Source organism: Syngnathus acus, chromosome 23, assembly GCF_901709675.1.
Source record: "Syngnathus acus chromosome 23, fSynAcu1.2, whole genome shotgun sequence".
Classification (NCBI taxonomy): Eukaryota; Metazoa; Chordata; class Actinopteri; order Syngnathiformes; family Syngnathidae; genus Syngnathus; species Syngnathus acus.
The window spans coordinates 284898-304040 of NC_051107.1; the positions used below are offsets into that span (position 1 = coordinate 284898).

General features: G+C 40.4%; 1 protein-coding gene across 2 annotated transcripts in view; it reads left to right on the forward strand.

The window, feature by feature from the left end:
* The first annotated feature begins 23 nt into the window (after positions 1-23).
* ipo8 (importin 8) overlaps positions 24-19143 on the forward strand; it is a 31849-nt gene continuing 12729 nt past the window's right edge. The window contains exons 1-18 of one of the 2 annotated variants that reach the window (XM_037243084.1): positions 24-386; positions 1673-1754; positions 2643-2799; positions 3210-3368; positions 4761-4917; positions 6452-6577; positions 13069-13163; positions 13281-13365; positions 13442-13576; positions 14347-14446; positions 14585-14661; positions 14825-14941; positions 15537-15626; positions 16094-16259; positions 16440-16600; positions 16700-16825; positions 17454-17520; positions 17795-17920. In XM_037243084.1, the coding sequence (XP_037098979.1) occupies positions 303-386; positions 1673-1754; positions 2643-2799; positions 3210-3368; positions 4761-4917; positions 6452-6577; positions 13069-13163; positions 13281-13365; positions 13442-13576; positions 14347-14446; positions 14585-14661; positions 14825-14941; positions 15537-15626; positions 16094-16259; positions 16440-16600; positions 16700-16825; positions 17454-17520; positions 17795-17920 (2110 nt within the window). In that variant the 5' untranslated portion in view covers positions 24-302. The remainder of the gene's footprint in view (positions 387-1672; positions 1755-2642; positions 2800-3209; positions 3369-4760; positions 4918-6451; positions 6578-13068; positions 13164-13280; positions 13366-13441; positions 13577-14346; positions 14447-14584; positions 14662-14824; positions 14942-15536; positions 15627-16093; positions 16260-16439; positions 16601-16699; positions 16826-17453; positions 17521-17794; positions 17921-19143) is intronic. The other variant, XM_037243085.1, reaches the window with a different exon arrangement.

The window sequence follows — 19143 nt, forward strand, 5'->3', positions numbered from 1 at the left end:
AAGTGTCGTAAAGTGTTCTCATTTAGTTTACGTTTACGCCCTCCAGCCGCTGCTCAGCGGCAGTCTTCGTTTTAAAAGATTGATGGAATTTGAAAACTGACCGATAATTCTTCCGCTTGAGAGCCACTTTCACTGTCAGCAGTGGTCCTCACCAAAATAAATATTTAATTTTTGATTTTGTGTCAAATTCAGTCACCGCCCGGGCGTCATTCATGTGCGTCCACAACGGCCTTAAAAAATAAGTGAGCAGTGTTAATGTTATTTGCATGTAGTGCATTTAGAGGGACACGTGAATTGGAGTAATGGATCCCAACAGGATAATTCAAGCTCTGAGAGGGACTATCGATCCTAATCTGAGAAGAGCGGCTGAAGATGAACTCAATCAGGTGGGTGCCAAAGACGTCGGTTCTCTACTTGTAATTGTGAGAGGGTACTGTTTGACCATCATGGTTAGGGGCAGGGGCGTGCAGAGATCTTTCACGAAGAAGCTACCCAAAGGCCCACAGGTGACAGATTAGCGACATCCGCTGATCCAAACCCCCACAACTAAGCAAAGAAAAGGGACCACAGTTGGAGGAAGCATCCCCTTCCTACGATGGTGGATTTATTCTCTGGAATCATTTTCAATTAAGCAGACAATTTGGGCAAGCTTGACGTTAAGACTGTACATATTATTTTCGGATGAGAGGCTGAAATCCCGTCAGTATTGACAATTTGTATTTGACAAGGCCTCAAAGAAAGTAATCGATAAACTTTGATAATCTAATAGTTTTCAATTAACCATTGCAAATCTAAATCTTCAGTCAAATTTCAGATTATTTTTTTTATTTCCTTGGTACTCTGTGAAAGCAAACAAATTGCCTTTCTGTTTTAAGGACATTGACATAGAAAAAGTTCCTATTTTCTGGTGTTTTTAATCAAACATTTCCAATAAGTGCTAGAGCCCTTTTGAAAATCCCACTCTAACATTTAATTAAAACTATGTGCAACATGAGACTAGAATCACTTGTTTTTCATAAAAGAAATTACATAAATATGTGCAAAGCACTGAGTGGCTTTGTTTATTTCATTCAATAGCTAGCAATAAAGCTAATATACTGTAGTTAGCAATTTTGATTTGGAAGGGCTGAACTGGGGGCGGCTCAGTGGTGCACTGGTTAGCACGTCCACCTCACAGTTAGGAGGGTGCCGGTTCAATTCCACCTCTGGCCCTCCCTGCATGTTTTCCCTGTACCCGCGTGGGTTTTCTCCGAGCACTCCAGTTTCCTCCCACATCCCAAAAATATGCTTGGTAGGCCAATTGAGCACAAATTGCCCCTAGGTGTGAGTGCGGGTGGTTGTTCATCTCTGTATGCCCTGTGATCGGCTGGCAACCGGTTCAGGGTGTACCCCACCTACTGCCTGATGACTGCTGGGATTATCAGAGCAGCCTTATGCTCCAGCACGCCCGCGACCCCCGTGGGGACAAGCGGTATAGAAAATGAATGGATGGAGGGCTGAACTGTAGTCACACATTGGACTTTTGTCAATAAATAATGACACACAATTATATCATTTTACATTTGTTAGGTTGAAGTTATTTTGGTGGCCATTATGTTTTTCTTTCATAAATGAATGTGTGTTCATTTCATTTTTGGTTGTTTAACTCTAACCCTGCTCTGGTGTGTTTCAGTCCTACAAGATCATCAACTTTGCACCAACTCTGCTTCAGATCATTGCATCAGAGCAGGTGGAGTTTCCAGTTCGGCAGGCAGGTATGGTGTTGAGATCATTGGATATCTTGCAGATTTTGTTATTGTTTTTTTACCATGGCTAATTAAAATGTTGATTCACAGTAAAAGGCCATTCAAAAAGGTGTTGTTTTCCTCTACTGTATTGAAATAAAATTAAGAGAATTTGACTGCCAACGTCCTTGTTTCTTGTCTGATTCAAACTATTCCAACTTTAAAATGCTGAGCTCATACAGGATATCTTGGGAAATATTCCGATTCCTCGAAATCCTCAAATTTTAAATATAAAATCCTCAAATCAGGACATATTTGATCTATTCTCTAACCATTAAGACATTTCTTGACAGATTCAAACGTTTTTAAGTATTTCCCATTTCATCATTAATTCTACAGCATTTAAGTTCAGCTTCAGCTTTTCACCATTCAAATACAGTGTTTACAGAAACTGTATGCTAGTTAGAGATAGTATACTAGAAAATGCATTCTAGTTAGAAATAGTACACAACCACAGAGGAAAATGTAAAATTGTTGTCTGTATGTCTCAGCGCGTTCTTCACTCAACTAACTGTAATGTTAAATGTTAGCAGAACAAGCATTAACATGCTTAGTTAGCTCTATTCTTTTTCACAGTTTTCTCTTGCCACGAGCACAAAGATAAATCCAAAATTCTTTATCATTGTGTTTTCTGTACTCAGAAATATGCTATTTTCTTAAATGTTAGCATGACAACTGTTAGCATTTTAGCAACAATTATTCAAGATTTGCACCTTTAACGTTCCTTTTCTGAGGCCAAATTTGAAACGTGGGTGTCAGACTTTTTACAGTTATCAGAGATTTAGTGGGATTTTTCTTCTTAACAATCTTGGTCTTTATCATTCTGACACTTTTGTTGTTGTTTATTTTTGTGTTCAGCGGCTATCTATCTGAAGAACATGATTGGCCGGTATTGGCAGGACAGGGAGCCATCTCTGGGAAAGGTTGCCTTCCCTTTCAATATTCATGAAAACGACCGCCAACAGATACGAAACCACATTGTGGAGGGCGTCATCCGATGTCCTGACACCATACGGTACATCTATTCGCATCTCCCTACTTAAAAGCAATTAGCAAAGTTTCCTGTCAACTCAGTTTTAAATTTGACATGTTCGTGTATGGAATTTTCCCTATCAACTTTTTGTGCTTTGCAAATTACTTTTTATAATTACAACATTTAAAAGCATTTAAGAATGTTTTAATAATTTGAGAAGAAGGCAAATATATTTTATTTCCATCACGGGGTTAATAATGTATCTATCTATTGTGTATATGTTTTTTGAGTAGATGAAACACCGGCCACTTATTGGGACACGATGTCTATTATAGATATAACCACTGTTTGTTTGTGATATAAAAACCATCATTTTATTAATCAGAATCCGTATTACATCTATCTGACCTTATGCCAGTAATAACTTCACTCACTCATTACATTGTATGCAGCGCCCAGCTGACGATGTGTCTTCGAATGATCATCAAACACGACTTCCCAGGACGTTGGACTGCAATAGTGGACAAGATAAATTTGTACTTACAGTCGAACAACAGTGGCAGCTGGTACGGCAGCCTGCTGGCTCTCTACCAACTCGTCAAAACCTACGAGTGAGTAAGCGTGACAGGTGTCCTGCCCATTCCAACCAACTAGTTTGGAATTAATGTGGTTGTTTCTTTAAACTAGGGCTGTGGACTCGGTCGGATTTTTGCACCGAGTCCGGCCTCTTGACCATGAGTCCGAGTCCGGCTGTCCATTTTTTCTGTTAATTCATGTGACTGCTTAGTCTTTATTCAAGGCTAATTTAGATCAAAATCTAAATAATTACAACAGTTTTGTGATGGCTTTGTCTTTATTAAACATATAAACGAATACAATAAACAGATACTTTCAAGTTTTAATCATTAATTACACCATTATAGCTCAGACATTTATCTAAACACAAATAATTAGTGACGACCCCTTATTTGGAAAGCGAAAAACCCATGTCGTACGGCGTCAGCACTATGTTGTTTTCAATAAAAACATGAAGAACTCACGTTTGCGTCAGTCAATTTTAATTTTTATAAAGGATTATTCTCATTTGATGTCTTTAAATTCATCCGCGTTCTGCCAAAATGAGAATAATCCTTTATAAAAATTAAAATTGACAGACGCAAACGTGAGTTCTTCATGTTTTTATTGAAAACAACATAGTGTTGACGCCGTACGACGCCGTACGACATCGGTTTTTCGCTATAATTCGGTATAATTCGAGGTAGTCCACCCTCACCCAAAGTTAAGGTTTCATGGAAATATTATTGTCATAATTGTCTGGACCATATATTATAATTGTTTAATGGTAGTTATTGATAGATCTTGAAGATGTCAAGTTATAGGTGCATAAGACTATGTTGTTCATGCATATAGCACGTTCATTGTAAGAGGGGAAGAGATGTTGTGTATTTTGGGCTAACTCAAATTCCGTAGTAGAAAAACCCCGGACGTGGGATGGGCATTCTGTGTTGTTCTGGTACGCCCTGTGAACGCACTGTGAGTAAGGAATAAAGCAGTTATCATTCACGTCGTTGTCCGACCTATTCTTGCTATCTAAGAACCTGGAAAATAGTAAGGATATAACATATATCACGGGTCATTACGACGAGTTTGGTGGAGTTTTTACTGCTTCTTCCAACTCCTACCGCGCTGACTGTAACCTGACACTCTCTGGCTGCGTCTTGCCTCTTTTTTTTTTTATTGTCGGACTCGGTGGACTCGGTCAAAATCAGCACCGAGTCCGAGTCCGGCAAAAATGACCGAGTCCGAGTCCCCGAGTCCCCGAGTCCGAACCGAGTCCACAGCCCTGCTTTAAACGTCAAGAAACAAAACTGAGAGCTGCTGTCACATCTGTAATTGGGAAAATAGACATGTCTTTGCTGCCAACATTTTCTTTTGAGGTGTGAAGACAAAAGATGATTCTGTTTTTTCCTAATAATATTTATCATAATGCGTTTGCACTCCAGGTACAGGAAGGCAGATGAGAGGGAGCCATTGCTTGCAGCCATGCAAATATTTCTGCCGAGGATTCAGCAGCTTATCATCCAGTTGCTGAATGATGCCACAGTTTTCTCAGTCCTCATTCAAAAACAGATCCTTAAAATCTTCCATTCCCTCATACAGGTATGTTTTGCCCCTTTCATGCTACAGCATATGTTTCTGTTCTTTTTTTTTTTTTTAACTTTGGTGTAATTTAGCGATAAATACTTTAACCCACAAATCCACTTTATATATTGGAGACTTTAAAGATGAGTACCGTATTTTTCGGACTAAAAGTCGCTCCGGAATATAGGTCGCATTAGCCATAAAATGCACAATAACGTGGGAAAAAGAACATATAAGTCGCTCCGGAGTATAAATCGTATTTTGGGGGAAATTTATTCGACAAAATCCAACACCAAGAACAGACATGAACGAGCAACAACAGGCTAAACGATAGGTATGCTAACGTGACATAAACACAAACGAAGAGCTGAGAACGGGCCTGATGTAACATTCAGAGTTATTCAAATAACTATTACATAAATAACACGTTTACAAAACCATCTGTGTCACTCCTATTCATTAAATCCATCGATCGTCCTTTATGTCAACAATGCGCGCTGCTGACGGCGGTTGCACTTCAAAATATTCCACAGGTCCATATAACGATATATAAATTATATATCAAATAACTATTATATAAGCAATAATATTATCAAACCATCTGTCACTCCAAATCATTAAATCCATCGATCGTCCTTTATGTCAACAATGCCGACCGGGTGCGCGCTGCTGACGGCGCTTGCACTTCAAAATATTCCACAGGCCCATATAACGAGATGTAAATTGTATATCAAATAACTATTATACCAGCAATAATATTATCAAAGCATCTGTGTCACTCCAAATAATTAAATCCATCAATCAAATTCCTCGTCCTTTGTCAACAACGCCGCGCGTGCGCCCTGACGTCAGCCTCGTCGTTATTCCACAAATCTAGTATATAACTATATTGTAGCATTAACAAAGTACAAGGAAAGACGTGGATTTGGTAAACGGCTCTTTATTTAACAAAACAAGAGTTCAACGAGCCAACAACTACTGAACTGTAATGATAAAAACATATACAAGTTGCTACACGAAATAAAATATATCAAATAACTATAACATAAATAGTTCACCGCCACACGGCCCCAAGCACCGGCGTGGACTTCCAGGCGTGTGGCGGCGTGGACTTCCCTCCCCGGAGGTGGCACTTCCAGCCACGGAGGTGGAAAAGAGCTCCATAGAATAGGACCGGGCGTGCGTAAAAGCCATCCACCGTCCCCGGACAGCCACCCGGCCGAGCGCCGGCCCCCGACTTCCATCCATGGAGGTGAGAGAGAGCTCCGTAGAGTAGGACCGGGCGTGCGTAAAAGCCATAATAGTTTTTCAAACCTTCTGTGTCACTCCAAATCATTAAATCCTCCAAACTCTTCGTCCTCCGTGTCACTTACAAACAAGGCCGCTAATGATGCCGGTAGTAAAATTCACATATAAGTCGCTCCTCAGTATAAGTCGCCCCCCCCCCACCCAAACTATGAAAAAAAACGCAATTTATAGTCCGGAAAATACGGTAAATCCTTCTATGAATGAGTGAATGCTGATGATATTGATGCTAATCTTTAATCCGCAGAACTCGCTTCCTCTCCAGCTGATCAACAATACGGTGATGACTCAATGGATGGAAGTCCTTCGAGCCATAATGGACCGTGATGTTCCCGCTGTAAGACACATTACCCGTTCATTGCACACTGTTGCGGTAGCCTGATCATAATGTAAAGGTATTATTGCGATGTGAACCTCACATTAGGATGATTATCATGATATTGTGGGCTGGTTGGGGATATTAAAAAAACCTTGTATATTGGCGAGGGGGAAGCACAATATCGTTGTCGGGTCTAAATACCATCAGACATTAATTCACACACTGAAAAATAGGGGAGAAGACAACCAGTATTCGTTTTACTCGCGATGAGAATTACGGCGAAGGCTCAGTTAAAGTCCTCCACTAATTCTGAGTTCTTACTCTGCGTTCTCCTCTTTTTGATGTTTTAGGTTGCCCTAAGTTTCACACAATACTAATATTGAGTAAATATGGGATAACTTATGTTAGAGTGGTGCTCACTCTAACTTATTTTTGCAAGAACCAAACGGGAGACAGTATGCCCTTTTTAAGCATTTGCAAATGGAGTCATTCGTCGCTGTGCGTACAGCGATGATCGAATGAGGTCTGACTCAGGCCTCTTGCAAGAGCATTTTTATTGAGAGAAACAGGGTGGGGGTGAGATTGGACAGGATGGAGGTCACCTCAGCAACTGGTTAATCAGTGCGGAGGGGCCCAGCTCATTGTTTTACAAGGTCGTGGAAACAGGAACTAGTGGAGCATTTTAGATGACTAACTAAGCAAGAATGTTTCCACACCATTTGGAAAGTTTCAACAACCCAATGGTTAAACTTTTCAGAGTCAAGGAAAGGTAAAAGGTTTAAACAAAGTTAATAATTCTAGTCTACATTCCAACATAATCATACGATCAAGATAATCTGTAAACCCTAACAATTTATATGCAACTACTTCAACAGATATGTCTTTTCTGTAACACTCAAAGACAGTCTCGATCAACAACAATCCATAGATAAAAGCTACAGAGTTGATTAAAAGAGAAAGAAGTTCCTTTGAACTAAACAGAACTTTTTCAGGTGTGAGGGAGCTCTGCTTATAGCTAGTGAGATAAGAAAGGAAGGGAGTTAAAGGAATTCTCTGGAGCTAGCTTCGTTGAACCAAGGGACTCCAACTCTTAAATGATGAGGCCCTTGGTCAGGCCGACCATCCAATTATTCCAACAATTGTATTTTGTACATAACAGATATGACAAAGAAAAAGGAGTGGCTAGTCATTTTTATTGTCATGTGCTCCTATTGGCTCAGCGGCACAACATATCCTGGTCTATGTTGTTCACAATGCTGTGCTGTGGTTTGTTTGTTTTTTGAGACGGAGATGTTGAAAAATATTTGCTGGTATGATGCATTATGTCTGGTTAAAACATGGCTTGTTTGTTCCATATGAGCAAGATTCAGACCAGGTTTTCTTTTTGGACAGTTACAGTTTTGGACATATTTGTGTCTTTTCGGACTCCACACATTCAATCCCAGGTATTTTTAGTTTTCAAGAGTTAGGTAAAAAGGGTCTGAATTTGCTGGCACTGTAAGGTTTCTGTGGAACACAAAATACAATTAAATTCTCAATCTCGTCTATACAATTCGAATTAGCTGAGGTCATAAATATATTTATCGTTCAAATAACACAGGTAACCTTAACCTCTATGTAGATAAAGATAGATAGGCTTAATACTGAGGTATTTGCTTGCTAAAGCATGCTGTCAATCGTGCACTTATCTGATGTAAGTGACCGGCTCTCCGTTTAAAGGGTAAAATGCTGTATTTTAGCCCCTCTGCACTAACGCAGTATGTTGGGGAGACGAGAATTGATTTAAGCCGGTACGGAAAGAAGATTCGTTCCGAGTCTAACCGCTGTTCAGGTAACTAATCTATTGTTGGATTAATTCCGTCATTTCCGGACGCCAGTCCCTTTTAAAGCAAAGAGGTGTTGAGTAATTTCTTTTCAAGACCCGGATCAAATTGATCGCGGCCGTTTCAGCGGCTCTTCTTTCCTATAATGATTGGGGCTTTTGTTAATCGCTCGGAATAGATTTAGCTGTCTTTGTTAAGACCGCAGGAACTCGTTTATTTACACTAGCGTGCACCCACACTAGCTGAGCTCAAGTTAACTGTTTCAAACCAGATTCTGACACACCCTGGTGTCAAGGATTAAAGCTGTCTTCATTTAAAAAAGAACTGAACGGTTTACAGTATGACTATAATAGAGAAACAAAAGAGATTTAAAGCATAAAAGATCAAAATAATCATTAATCGAAATCAAATGATTATAAAGTAGAAATTTAATGAATAAGCAAGAAAAAGAATTAGAAGTTTCAACTAACAATAATTTCCACTCACCACTCAATAGAGCAAAGATTATTCAGTCTCGAAGTCCTCTCGATTGAAAACTCAAAAATATAGTAAAAAAGGGTTAGAGCAGGGGTCACAAACTCCGGTCCTCAAGGGCGCCAATCCAGCCTGTTTTAGATGTATCCCCCCTGCAACACACCTGATTCATTATACAAATATAAGATATAATTTATAATATTTAATTCATAATATTTTATTATAATAATATTTACACTACCGTTCAAAAGTTTGGGGTCACCCAAACAATTTTGGGCACCCCTGGTATAAATTCATCCTAAGAGACCTTGGGTTAATCAGAAAGGATGAAAACTATCTTTTTCTAATCGGCGTTCTCGACCCACGGGCAGTAGCCTGCGAGAGCGAGAGCGCCGCTCTTTGTCCGAACGAACCTTTTATACCAGTTCAGTTCGTGGGTACTATGCCAGCTTGGTCACGTACCAGTTTTTTTCCATGACGTCATACATTGGCCACAGATGACCCAAATGCTTCCAGAATAGACTGCACCTGCATCTTGGTCGGTCTCAACTGGATTCAACCAGATGAGGTGACCATGTTCTCATGGAAGTAACAATTTTCTCAGGGATGCTTCATCCTGTTTCCCACTCCCAAATCTTGTCAACTGTCCGTCAACGTGACATTTGCAAATGTTTTTTTCTCTGACTTGTGTTCCGTCAAACAGCATTTTGTTTAGGCTTCAACTGGATGAACGTGACCGAGGTCACTCTCATGTGTGGGATCTCACCACCACTTAGTATCACCATTAACCCTTTCCGCCTCCTTGTCTTCGCTCACATTTATACATTCATGTGTAAATGGAACATCAAGATAACATACATGTTTGATACTGATTAAACATCGTGACAATAATAACACATACTTTCACAATAGTCAATTTAACACATACCGTGATTTTCCATGTGAAATACGCCCCCGTGCATAATACGCACCCTAAAAATGGCATGTCGATGCTGGAAAAAAGCCTGCACCCATGTATAATACGCACCCAAATTTTGACTCTTACTTAAGTCCGTAAATGTAAAATTATTTCAGAAAAAAGATCATCTTCGGGAACAACCGGATGTTATTCTGCCGGTCAGTATCACTGCGCATGCGCTAGCAAACTCGATAGCGAAGAAATGTTTCGGATTTGTGTAGGGTACATTGTGACAGCAAACGAGCAGGTGATCGAGCAAGCGTCTGATACGAGAGCACTGTGTTCGTATGGAGCGTGTTTGAAGTGAACAGCAGAGAAGAAAGGAACAAGGCAAAGTCTTGTGAAATAAAATATTACCTGTAATACGCATTTTGTTATTTGCTGATTGAAACTGCTAATTAAACTGTGAATTGAAACTAATAGGAAGAAAACTGAACTCTCGCTCTTTATATAGCTGACGTGTCTTGCGCATCCGTTCTGCGCATCTGTCATGGCGGCCTCCGTATGATATCCGGTTTGCGATGGAGATTAAAAAACAAACAATATTTGACAATAACACACCATCAAGGTTTGCACCATCGCACCAAACGATGTGTCGTCAATTATGAATTTTACTGACTAAGTGTGTTGGGCAGGATGGCTGAATGCGATGCGCGATTGACGTGTCTTGCGCATCCGTTCTGCGCATACTGTCATGGCGGCCTCCGTATGATATCCGGTCTGCGATGGAGATTAAAAAACAAACAATATTTGACAATAACACACCATCAAGGATTGCATCATCGCATCAAACGATGTCGTCAATTATGAATTTTACTGACTAAGTGTGTTGGGCAGGATGGCTGAATGCGATGCGCGATTGACAACAAACAAGAAGAAAGGTGATTTCAAGTTTTATTTCGAGGGAGATTTTCTTCAAAAATTGTTGTACCCATGCATAATGCGCACCCCAGATTTTAGGACAATAAATTAGTTACATTTTGCGCATTATGCATGGGAAATCACGGTAATCATAACTATGATCGTGGATTCTCTTAGTTAGCAGATTACAACACTCAAGCAGCTTCAAAACGTATTTTGACAAGCTCTAGGTCAAGCTCAAGCGTGGGATTGCAGTCTTCCACCCACGGTATCACTGTCAACCCCTTGTCCTTACTCAACTCTTAATACATTCATCTGTAAATGAAACATCAGTGCTATGATGCTGCTCAAGTTGCTACTAACTATACAATATTGCAAAGCAGAATAAAATAAAGTATATTGCAGCTTACTCTAACTGTGATTAACATGTCTCATTCTCATCGCCTAAGATGAGCTTGGGCTCCCCTAGTTAGCAAATTAAAATATTAAAGCAGTTTCAAAGTATATTATAGCAAAACAAAATACCGTAATTTCCGGACTATAAATCGCGTTTTTTTTCATAGTTTGGGGGGGGGGGGCGATTTATAATGAGGAGCGACTTATATGTGAATTTTTTCAAAAATTTAAAAAAATAAATAAAAAGTGAAACCGCGATAAACGAACCGCGATGTAGCAAGGGATTACTGTAATTTGAATTTCAAGTGGCGGCGCGGCGTGGCGGTTGTTTACAAAAAGGACAAAGGTTGATCACGGGATGACGAAGATGACGAAGGGCCCCACGTACTACCGGCATCATTAGCGGCTTTGTTTCTAAGTGACACGGAGGACGAAGAGTTTGAAGGATTTAAGGATTTGGAGTGACACAGAAGATTTGAAAAACTATTATGGCTTTTACGCACGCCCGGTCCTACTCTACGGAGCTCTCTTTCACCTCCGTGGATAGAAGTCGGGGGCTGGCGCTCAGCCGGGTGGCTGTCCGGGGACGATGGATGGGGCTCGGTCATGGCTTTTACGCACGCCCGGTCCTATTCTATAGATCTCTCTTCCACCTCCGTGGCTGGAAGTCCACGCCGCCACACGCCTGGAAGTTTGTTTTGTTAAATAAAGAGCCGTTTACCAAACCCACGTCTTTCCTTGTACTTTGTTAACGCTACAATATAGTAGTTATATACTAGATCTGTGGAATAACGACGAGGCTGACGTCAGGGCGCACGCGCGGCGTTGTTGACAAAGGACGAGGAATTTGATCGATGGATTTAATGATTTAGAGTGCACAGATGGTTTGATAATATTATTGCTTATATAATAGTTATTTGATATCTAATTTATATATCGTTATATGAGCCTGTGGAATATTTTGAAGTGCAAGCGCCGTCAGCGGCGCGCACCCATTGTTGACAAAGGACGATCGATGGATTTAATGAATTGGAGTGACACAGATGGTTTTATAAACGTGTTATTTATGTAAATTTTTTTTTTAATAACTCTGAATGTTACGTCAGGCCCGTTCTCAGCTCTTCGTTTGTGTTTGTCACGTTAGCATACCTATCGTTTAGCCTGTTGTTGCTCGTTCATGTCTGTTCTTGGTGTTGGATTTTGTCGAATAGATTTCCCCCCAAAATGTGACTTATACTCCGGACCGACTTATATACGTTTTTTTTCACGTTATTGTGCATTTTATGGCTAATGCGACCTATATTCCGGAGCGGCTTTTAGTCCGAAAATTACGGTAATATAACATAATCCAAAATTGTGTGTTGCTGTGCTTCAGAACAAGTCTTCATCTAATCGATGACTTTTTAAACTATTAATTTACTATGTGAGGTCAATCTGACTTTGGCACCATCTTCTGGTGAAATTTGGAACGGGACTGGAGGTTGACTGGTTCAACCAACAAATTCCCCTTTACCAATTTAACAATAGTTAATTTTGAAGAACTAACTTTTAAGTAACCCTTACTCAGGCCCCCTTCTTCAGGGCTTCCATGTCAAGCGTTGAAATTTGGAATTTCATCTTAGCCAATTCGTCTGGGACAAATCCAATACACACTCACAATCTTTTACCATCCTATCCGCCATGTAACTCGACAATGCATATGTTGCGAATTGAATGAATTAATTGAGGAACTCGCCTGTGCATGGGTCATAACGAAGGTGGCCGAAACATACCCAATTCAAATTAAACTGCATAATGAAGTAACCACCTGAGGCTGCTAGAACCACACAAATGAAAAAAAGGCCTTTTTAACAGTTGCTTTTAATATTGTCACATGAGGACGACACAATATCACGGCAGTTTCAAAATCGCAATTTCATTATATTGCCTTTATCGTTATCTCCCATTATAAAAAATTGTGTATATCTCACTGCTATCGTGTGTGAGTTAACTGCTTTAGAATTAAAAGAGTCACATTTCACTCAATTTGTTAGGAAACTTTGGAGCTGGATGAAGATGACCGTCCTGAGTTATCATGGTGGAAGTGCAAGAAATGGGCACTGCGTGCCATTACAAAGCTGTTCAAGCGGTGAGCAAGGACCTCTTTTCGAAACATGTAGTCTCATGTATTATATATTTTATTTAAATGTGCGTGTATTGAATATATTTATACTCTGTGTGTATGGTTGTGGGTTTTTTTTTCCAGATATGGAAGCCCAGGCAACGTGGCAAAAGAGTACTTTGAATTTGCGGATTTTTTCTTGAAGACTTATGCTGTGGGTTTACAGCAAGTAAGTGTTTGTGAACTGAGTACAAAATTAATAGTAGTTTTGACTCACCTGTCTGTGTTGTCACTGTCTGCTCCAGGTCTTGTTGAAGGTTGTGGATCATTACAGACAGAAGCAGTATGTTACTCCTTGTGTTCTCCAGCAGTGTCTCAACTACCTCAACCAGGGACTTTCCCATTCTCTGACGTGGAAACAGATGAAGCCTCACATGCAGGTGACAATTTTTTATTTTATGCTCTATGTTTCAAGGGAATAGATAATTTAAGATTTAATCAACATTCAGATGCAAAGATTTATTGCAGGAAATTATAAGCATTACTAAAACAAAGAAATGCATTTTAAATTTTCGTTTTGAGTGCTGTATGACTTTGATATACCGTATTGGCGCAAATATAAGACGGTGTTTTTTGCATTGAAATAAGACTAAAAAAGTGGGGGTCGTCTTACATTCGGGGTCTAGACATTATACCCGACCCCGGATAAGCGGAAGAAGATGGATGGATGGATGGATGGATGGACATTATACCCATTCACAACGCTAGATGGCGCCAGATATCTTTAAACCGAATGCTGAACTTGACTCCTCAGGCAAAAGCGAACCCCTGTCACGAAGAATTTATTAAAAATAGCGGTAGCTATGTGATTGCACTTTAGTTTACATATTTAAATATTCAGATATTAAGATGTGATAGACAGTTTTTGCCTAAATTGAATGAGGCAAAATAACATGCTTTTTCTCTCAAATATATTATTATAATCATTTGTTTCAGATGTACTGTAATTATTTTCTGTATAAAAATTAAATTTGGTGTTCTAAAAGTCTTTTTTCAAACTTGAGTCTTGAAAAAGAGGGGGTCGTCTAATAATCAGGGTCGTCTTATATTCGGGCCAATACGGTATATTTGATATTATAAGCATTACTAAAACAAAGAAATGCATTTGAAATTTCTGTTTTGAGTGGTGTATGACTTTGATCTCTTCCAGACTATTTGTCAGGAGGTGATCTTTCCTCTCATGTGTTACAAAGATGAGGACGAGCGGCTGTGGCAAGAAGACCCATTTGAATACATCCGCATGAAGTTTTGTACGTACTTTGGACCTAGATGTGTAAATTTATTCTTGAGATTCATAATGTTATCCTTGAACTGCGTAGTTTGTTTTTAAATTATATGAATTACACTTTTTCTGACTGATTTCTTTTTTTTCTTCTTCTTTTTTACAGACCTTTATGACGACAGTGCCCTTCCCACCACTGCTGCTCAGAGCCTTTTGTGCAATGCTGCACGGAAGAGAAAGGAGGTGAGGAATACTACAATTTGCTGCAGTAATGAACAACACATTTGTTACCTGTGTTTGCAACTGTTCCGCTTTGCAAACTAAGTCAAAGAACTGATTAATTGTGTTAACTCTCTACTTTGTTAACTCTACTACTTTACTTAATGCTCTACTTTTGTCTTAAAAGGTCCTGCCTCAAATGATGGCGTTCTGCCACCAGATTTTGATGGATCCCACATCTGACCCCCGAAGGACAGATGGAGCACTACACTGTATTGGAGCACTTGCTGAGCTACTACTTAAGGTATATATGCTATTATGTTTTTTTATGCCAACACTAGTGAGACTACCAGAAAGGTGTAAGAAAATGCCTTCTGGAATACTTTGGTTTAGTGTTTATATTTAATGTTACGAAAGAGGTCATGTACACAGACTAATAACAGTACAGTTGTTTTAAGTTCCACAACAATTTATAATTGTGCAATGATTAAATAAGTCATTAAGGGTAAGCACAAATCTGTTATAAACAGAACGACTGGTTTAACATTGACACTTTGTACGAAAAGCATAACTGACTCAAATAGAACCTATTTGGCAAGAGGCTGTGGAGTGACTGGTAAATTTTCAAGGGTAGCCATGGCCACCCCCTAGCGGCACCCCTGGTTGTTTTTATACTTTGCTGCTGTTTTTATATTATCGATTTATTGTTATGCGTCTTACAAGCTGTGGAATATTGAATGAAATTTTGTTGTGCAATGTACAATGAAAATAAAGTCTTCTAATCTAAGTGGTCCTGGAATTCAGTGAGAGGAGATTATTTTAAAATTTCAGCTTTAACACACACTAACAGCTCTTCCAACGTTCTTCTCTTTCTTTGGGCTTTGCTGCGTGTTCTGCAGAAGCGGCTTTACGTGGATCAGATGGAGTTGATGCTACAAAACTATGTTTTCCCTTTGCTAGACTCTCGATTGTGTTACTTGCGAGCTAGGGTAAGTGAAGCATACATAAAACAAGTTACACACTCTGGGACTCTCTGAACTGGTCGCCAGCCAATCGCAAGGCACATACAGACAAACAACCATTCACACTCACACCTATGATCAATTTAGAATGCTCAATCGGTCTACCAGGCATGTTTTTGGGATGCGGGAGGAAACCCACGCAGCCACAGGGAGAACATGCAAACTCCACACAGGAAGGGCTGGAAGTGGAATTGAACCCACACCCTCTGAACTGTGAGATGGACATGCTAACCAGTGCGGCACCGTGCCGCTAAAACAAGTTATATAATAAAAAAAATAGCATATGTTTAAACAAATATGCCTGGTTTTTGTAAACAAGTGGTACTCGTGTAGAATGAGAAATAAACAAATGATAATAAATTAAGCTCAAGTCTGCAACCTATGTCATAAAAGATTCTACTTTTATTCATTTGTGGTTTTGCCGTTTTTGTCAGTCATGCTGGGTCCTCCACTGCTTCAGTCAGCTGCATTTCCACAATGTGATGGCTTTGAGGAATGCCGTGGAGTTGGTCAAGAAGGACCTGGTTGATGACAATGAGATGCCAGTCAAGGTGGAGGCTGCCATTGCTTTACAAATGTTGGTCAGCAATCAGGAAGAGGGTACGTTGAGAAATGTGAGCTATGGAACTGGATATGTGATGATATGAGGGAGCAAATCAAGTGAAGTCTTGTAGCATTATGATTTACATTCTGACTGTGTGTTTGTGTGTGTAGCAAAACTGATCTTGTAGCATTATGATTTACTTTCTGGATGTGTGTTTTTGTTGTGTGTGTGTGTAGCAAAACTGTACATCCGGCCACACATTCGACCTGTTATGCAACAGCTGCTCCATGTGGTGAAAGAGACGGAGAATGATGATTTGACCAATGTCATTCAGAAGATGATCTGCGAGTACAATGAAGAAGTTGCAGTAATTGCTGTTGACATGACACGGAATCTGGTAAGACATGTTACTGTGTTGTCTGTCATATGTTCTGTAAAGCGCTTTGTGACTGTTTCCGACACTTGAGTGTACTTACTCTATATGCGTATTTCCCAGGCAGAGATCTTTACCAGGGTTCTTCAGAGTGAGGAATACGAGGAGAATGAGGACAAGACCGTCATCGCCCTTGGAATTCTCAGCACCATCGACACCATTTTGACAGTTATGGAGGACCACAAGGAGGTTACTCTCATGCCGTACTCACGGATATGCGCACACATCGTGTATATAGTGCAATATATGTGTGTGTGTGTGTGTGTGTGTGTGTGTGTGTGTGTGTGTGTGTGTGTGTGTGTGTGTGTGTGTGTGTGTGTGTGTGTGTGTGTGTGCGTGTGCGTGTGCGTGTGCGTGTGCGTGTGCGTGTGCGTGTGCGTGTGCGTGTGCGTGTGCGTGTGCGTGTGCGTGTGCGTGTGCGTGTGCGTGTGCGCGTGCGTGTGTGCGTGTGGCCCACACACACGAGGCCCTGGGATGGTGCCATGGGGAACATTTGTGCTAAGTGTGAAAGGAATTATTTGAGCTGGACAAACTGTGAGAGGTCAGAGTGATAAAGACAAAGAGCTCATGGAGAATGTAGATTGAGGTGTTGTGTAGTTGAGCGGAAAATATTTTTTCATCTTTAATATGGGCTGAAAGTCACTATTGGGATCTGAAACCTTGCTGAGTGGAAATGGCTCTGATGTAGAGAGGGGCAGTAAATATGAACATAATTTCCATGCCAACTGTAACACACTTTGGAAATCCTAAAATGAAGTAATTAAGAATATTTTACTGTAAATATACAGATGATTGTTTTTTTTATGCTGTACCTCAGATCACTCAACAGCTGGAGGACATCTGTTTGCAAGTGATTGGCCTGGTCTTGCAGAAACCTATCATAGGTATGGCAGATGTGTCTGTGCAGGGGCTGAATAGTGTTTTGTTTTTGTAAACTCACACATTTTATATATCATGACCCATAGAATATGTTCACAAGTACAGAAGTCAGACTGATTACCGAATAGGAAAGTATAAATTGAATAATAAACCTAATTATCAGTTACAATGTCAATTGTCAACAATTGTCAATGTCTCTATTTGTGGAGAAAAAGTCCTGGATTATCATGTATGTGGTTTTGGAAGTATTAATGTGCATGAGCTTTATATCATTCACAGAGTTCTATGAGGAGATTCTGTCTCTGGCTTTCGGACTCACATGCCAGACCATCTCCCCGCAGATGTGGCAGCTGCTGAGCGTCTTGTATGAGGTCTTTCAGCATGACTGGTTTGACTACTTCACTGGTTGGTCTCACCTGACTCGACTGTTGTGGTCAGAAGTTTACATAGACTTAACATGGGGCACGAATGTCGTATCGGTAATATTATTTGAACCGGGTGAAATGGTTATCCAACAAAATCTTCAGTGGTTTTAAAACAAACCAAATTGTGTTTGAAATCAATAGGCCCCCTTGCTGCCACTTGCTGTCAATTGAAAATGTCACCTAAGTGCCTAAGCACTCCAGTAATATCATGTGACGTTCTCAAATTGGTCGTTACCTGAGCAACTGTGATGTCATTTACAGTTTACAGCAAGGGTCACCAACACGGTGCCCGCGGGCACCAGGTCGCTCGTGAGAACCGCACGAGTCGCCCGCAGGACTGTTCTAAAATTAGCTCAAATAGCGGCACTTGTCAGTGAGCTGCATCTATTTATTTTACAGTCAAACCTCGGTTTTCGAACGTCCCGGTTCTCGAAATAATCAGAATTCGAACAAAAAATTCGAGTTTTTTTGCTTCGGTTGTCGAACAAAATTCGGAGGTGGAACCTCGCGAGATGAGCCGGGAGGACCCGAGAAAACCCGACGGCGCGACCCGGATGCCGACTGACTCCGTTGTTATTGTATTTTAGTTACTTTGAGGATTGTATTAACCCCTAATCATTCCTCCAAAGAAAGCAAGTGGGAGCAATAAAGCCATCCTAAAACACAAAGACGCTCTTAAAGCAATGCGACAGTGAGCGCTGCGGTTGCGCGATCGGACCAAATTAAGCTCCCTGCGCACAGAGGTCCACTTAAATTTTGGAAAGTACATCAGGACTTTAAAAATATTTTCTAAATTTTAGCGACGGCTCTGTCACAATAATGCGACCACCGCGCTGCAGTTGCGCGAACGGACAAAATTAAGCTCCCTGCGCACTTAGGTCCACTTAAATTTTGGAAAATACATCAGGACTTTAAAAATATTTTCTAAATTTCAGCGATGGCTCTGTCACAATAATGCGACCAGTGCGGTGCAGTTGCGCGGTGGGCGACGCGCTACGTTGAGCGTTCGGCGGTGCGCTGCAGTTGCGCGATTGGACAAATATGCGCAAATGAAAAAATGCTTAAAAACGGCGGGGGGTTTTTGTCTTGAAACGGATTAAAAATCTTTTCCATTACAGTGGAGCCTCGGTTTTCGAACGTCCCGGTTCTCGAACAAATCGGTATTCGAACAAAAACTTCGAGATTTTTTTGTTTCGGATGTCG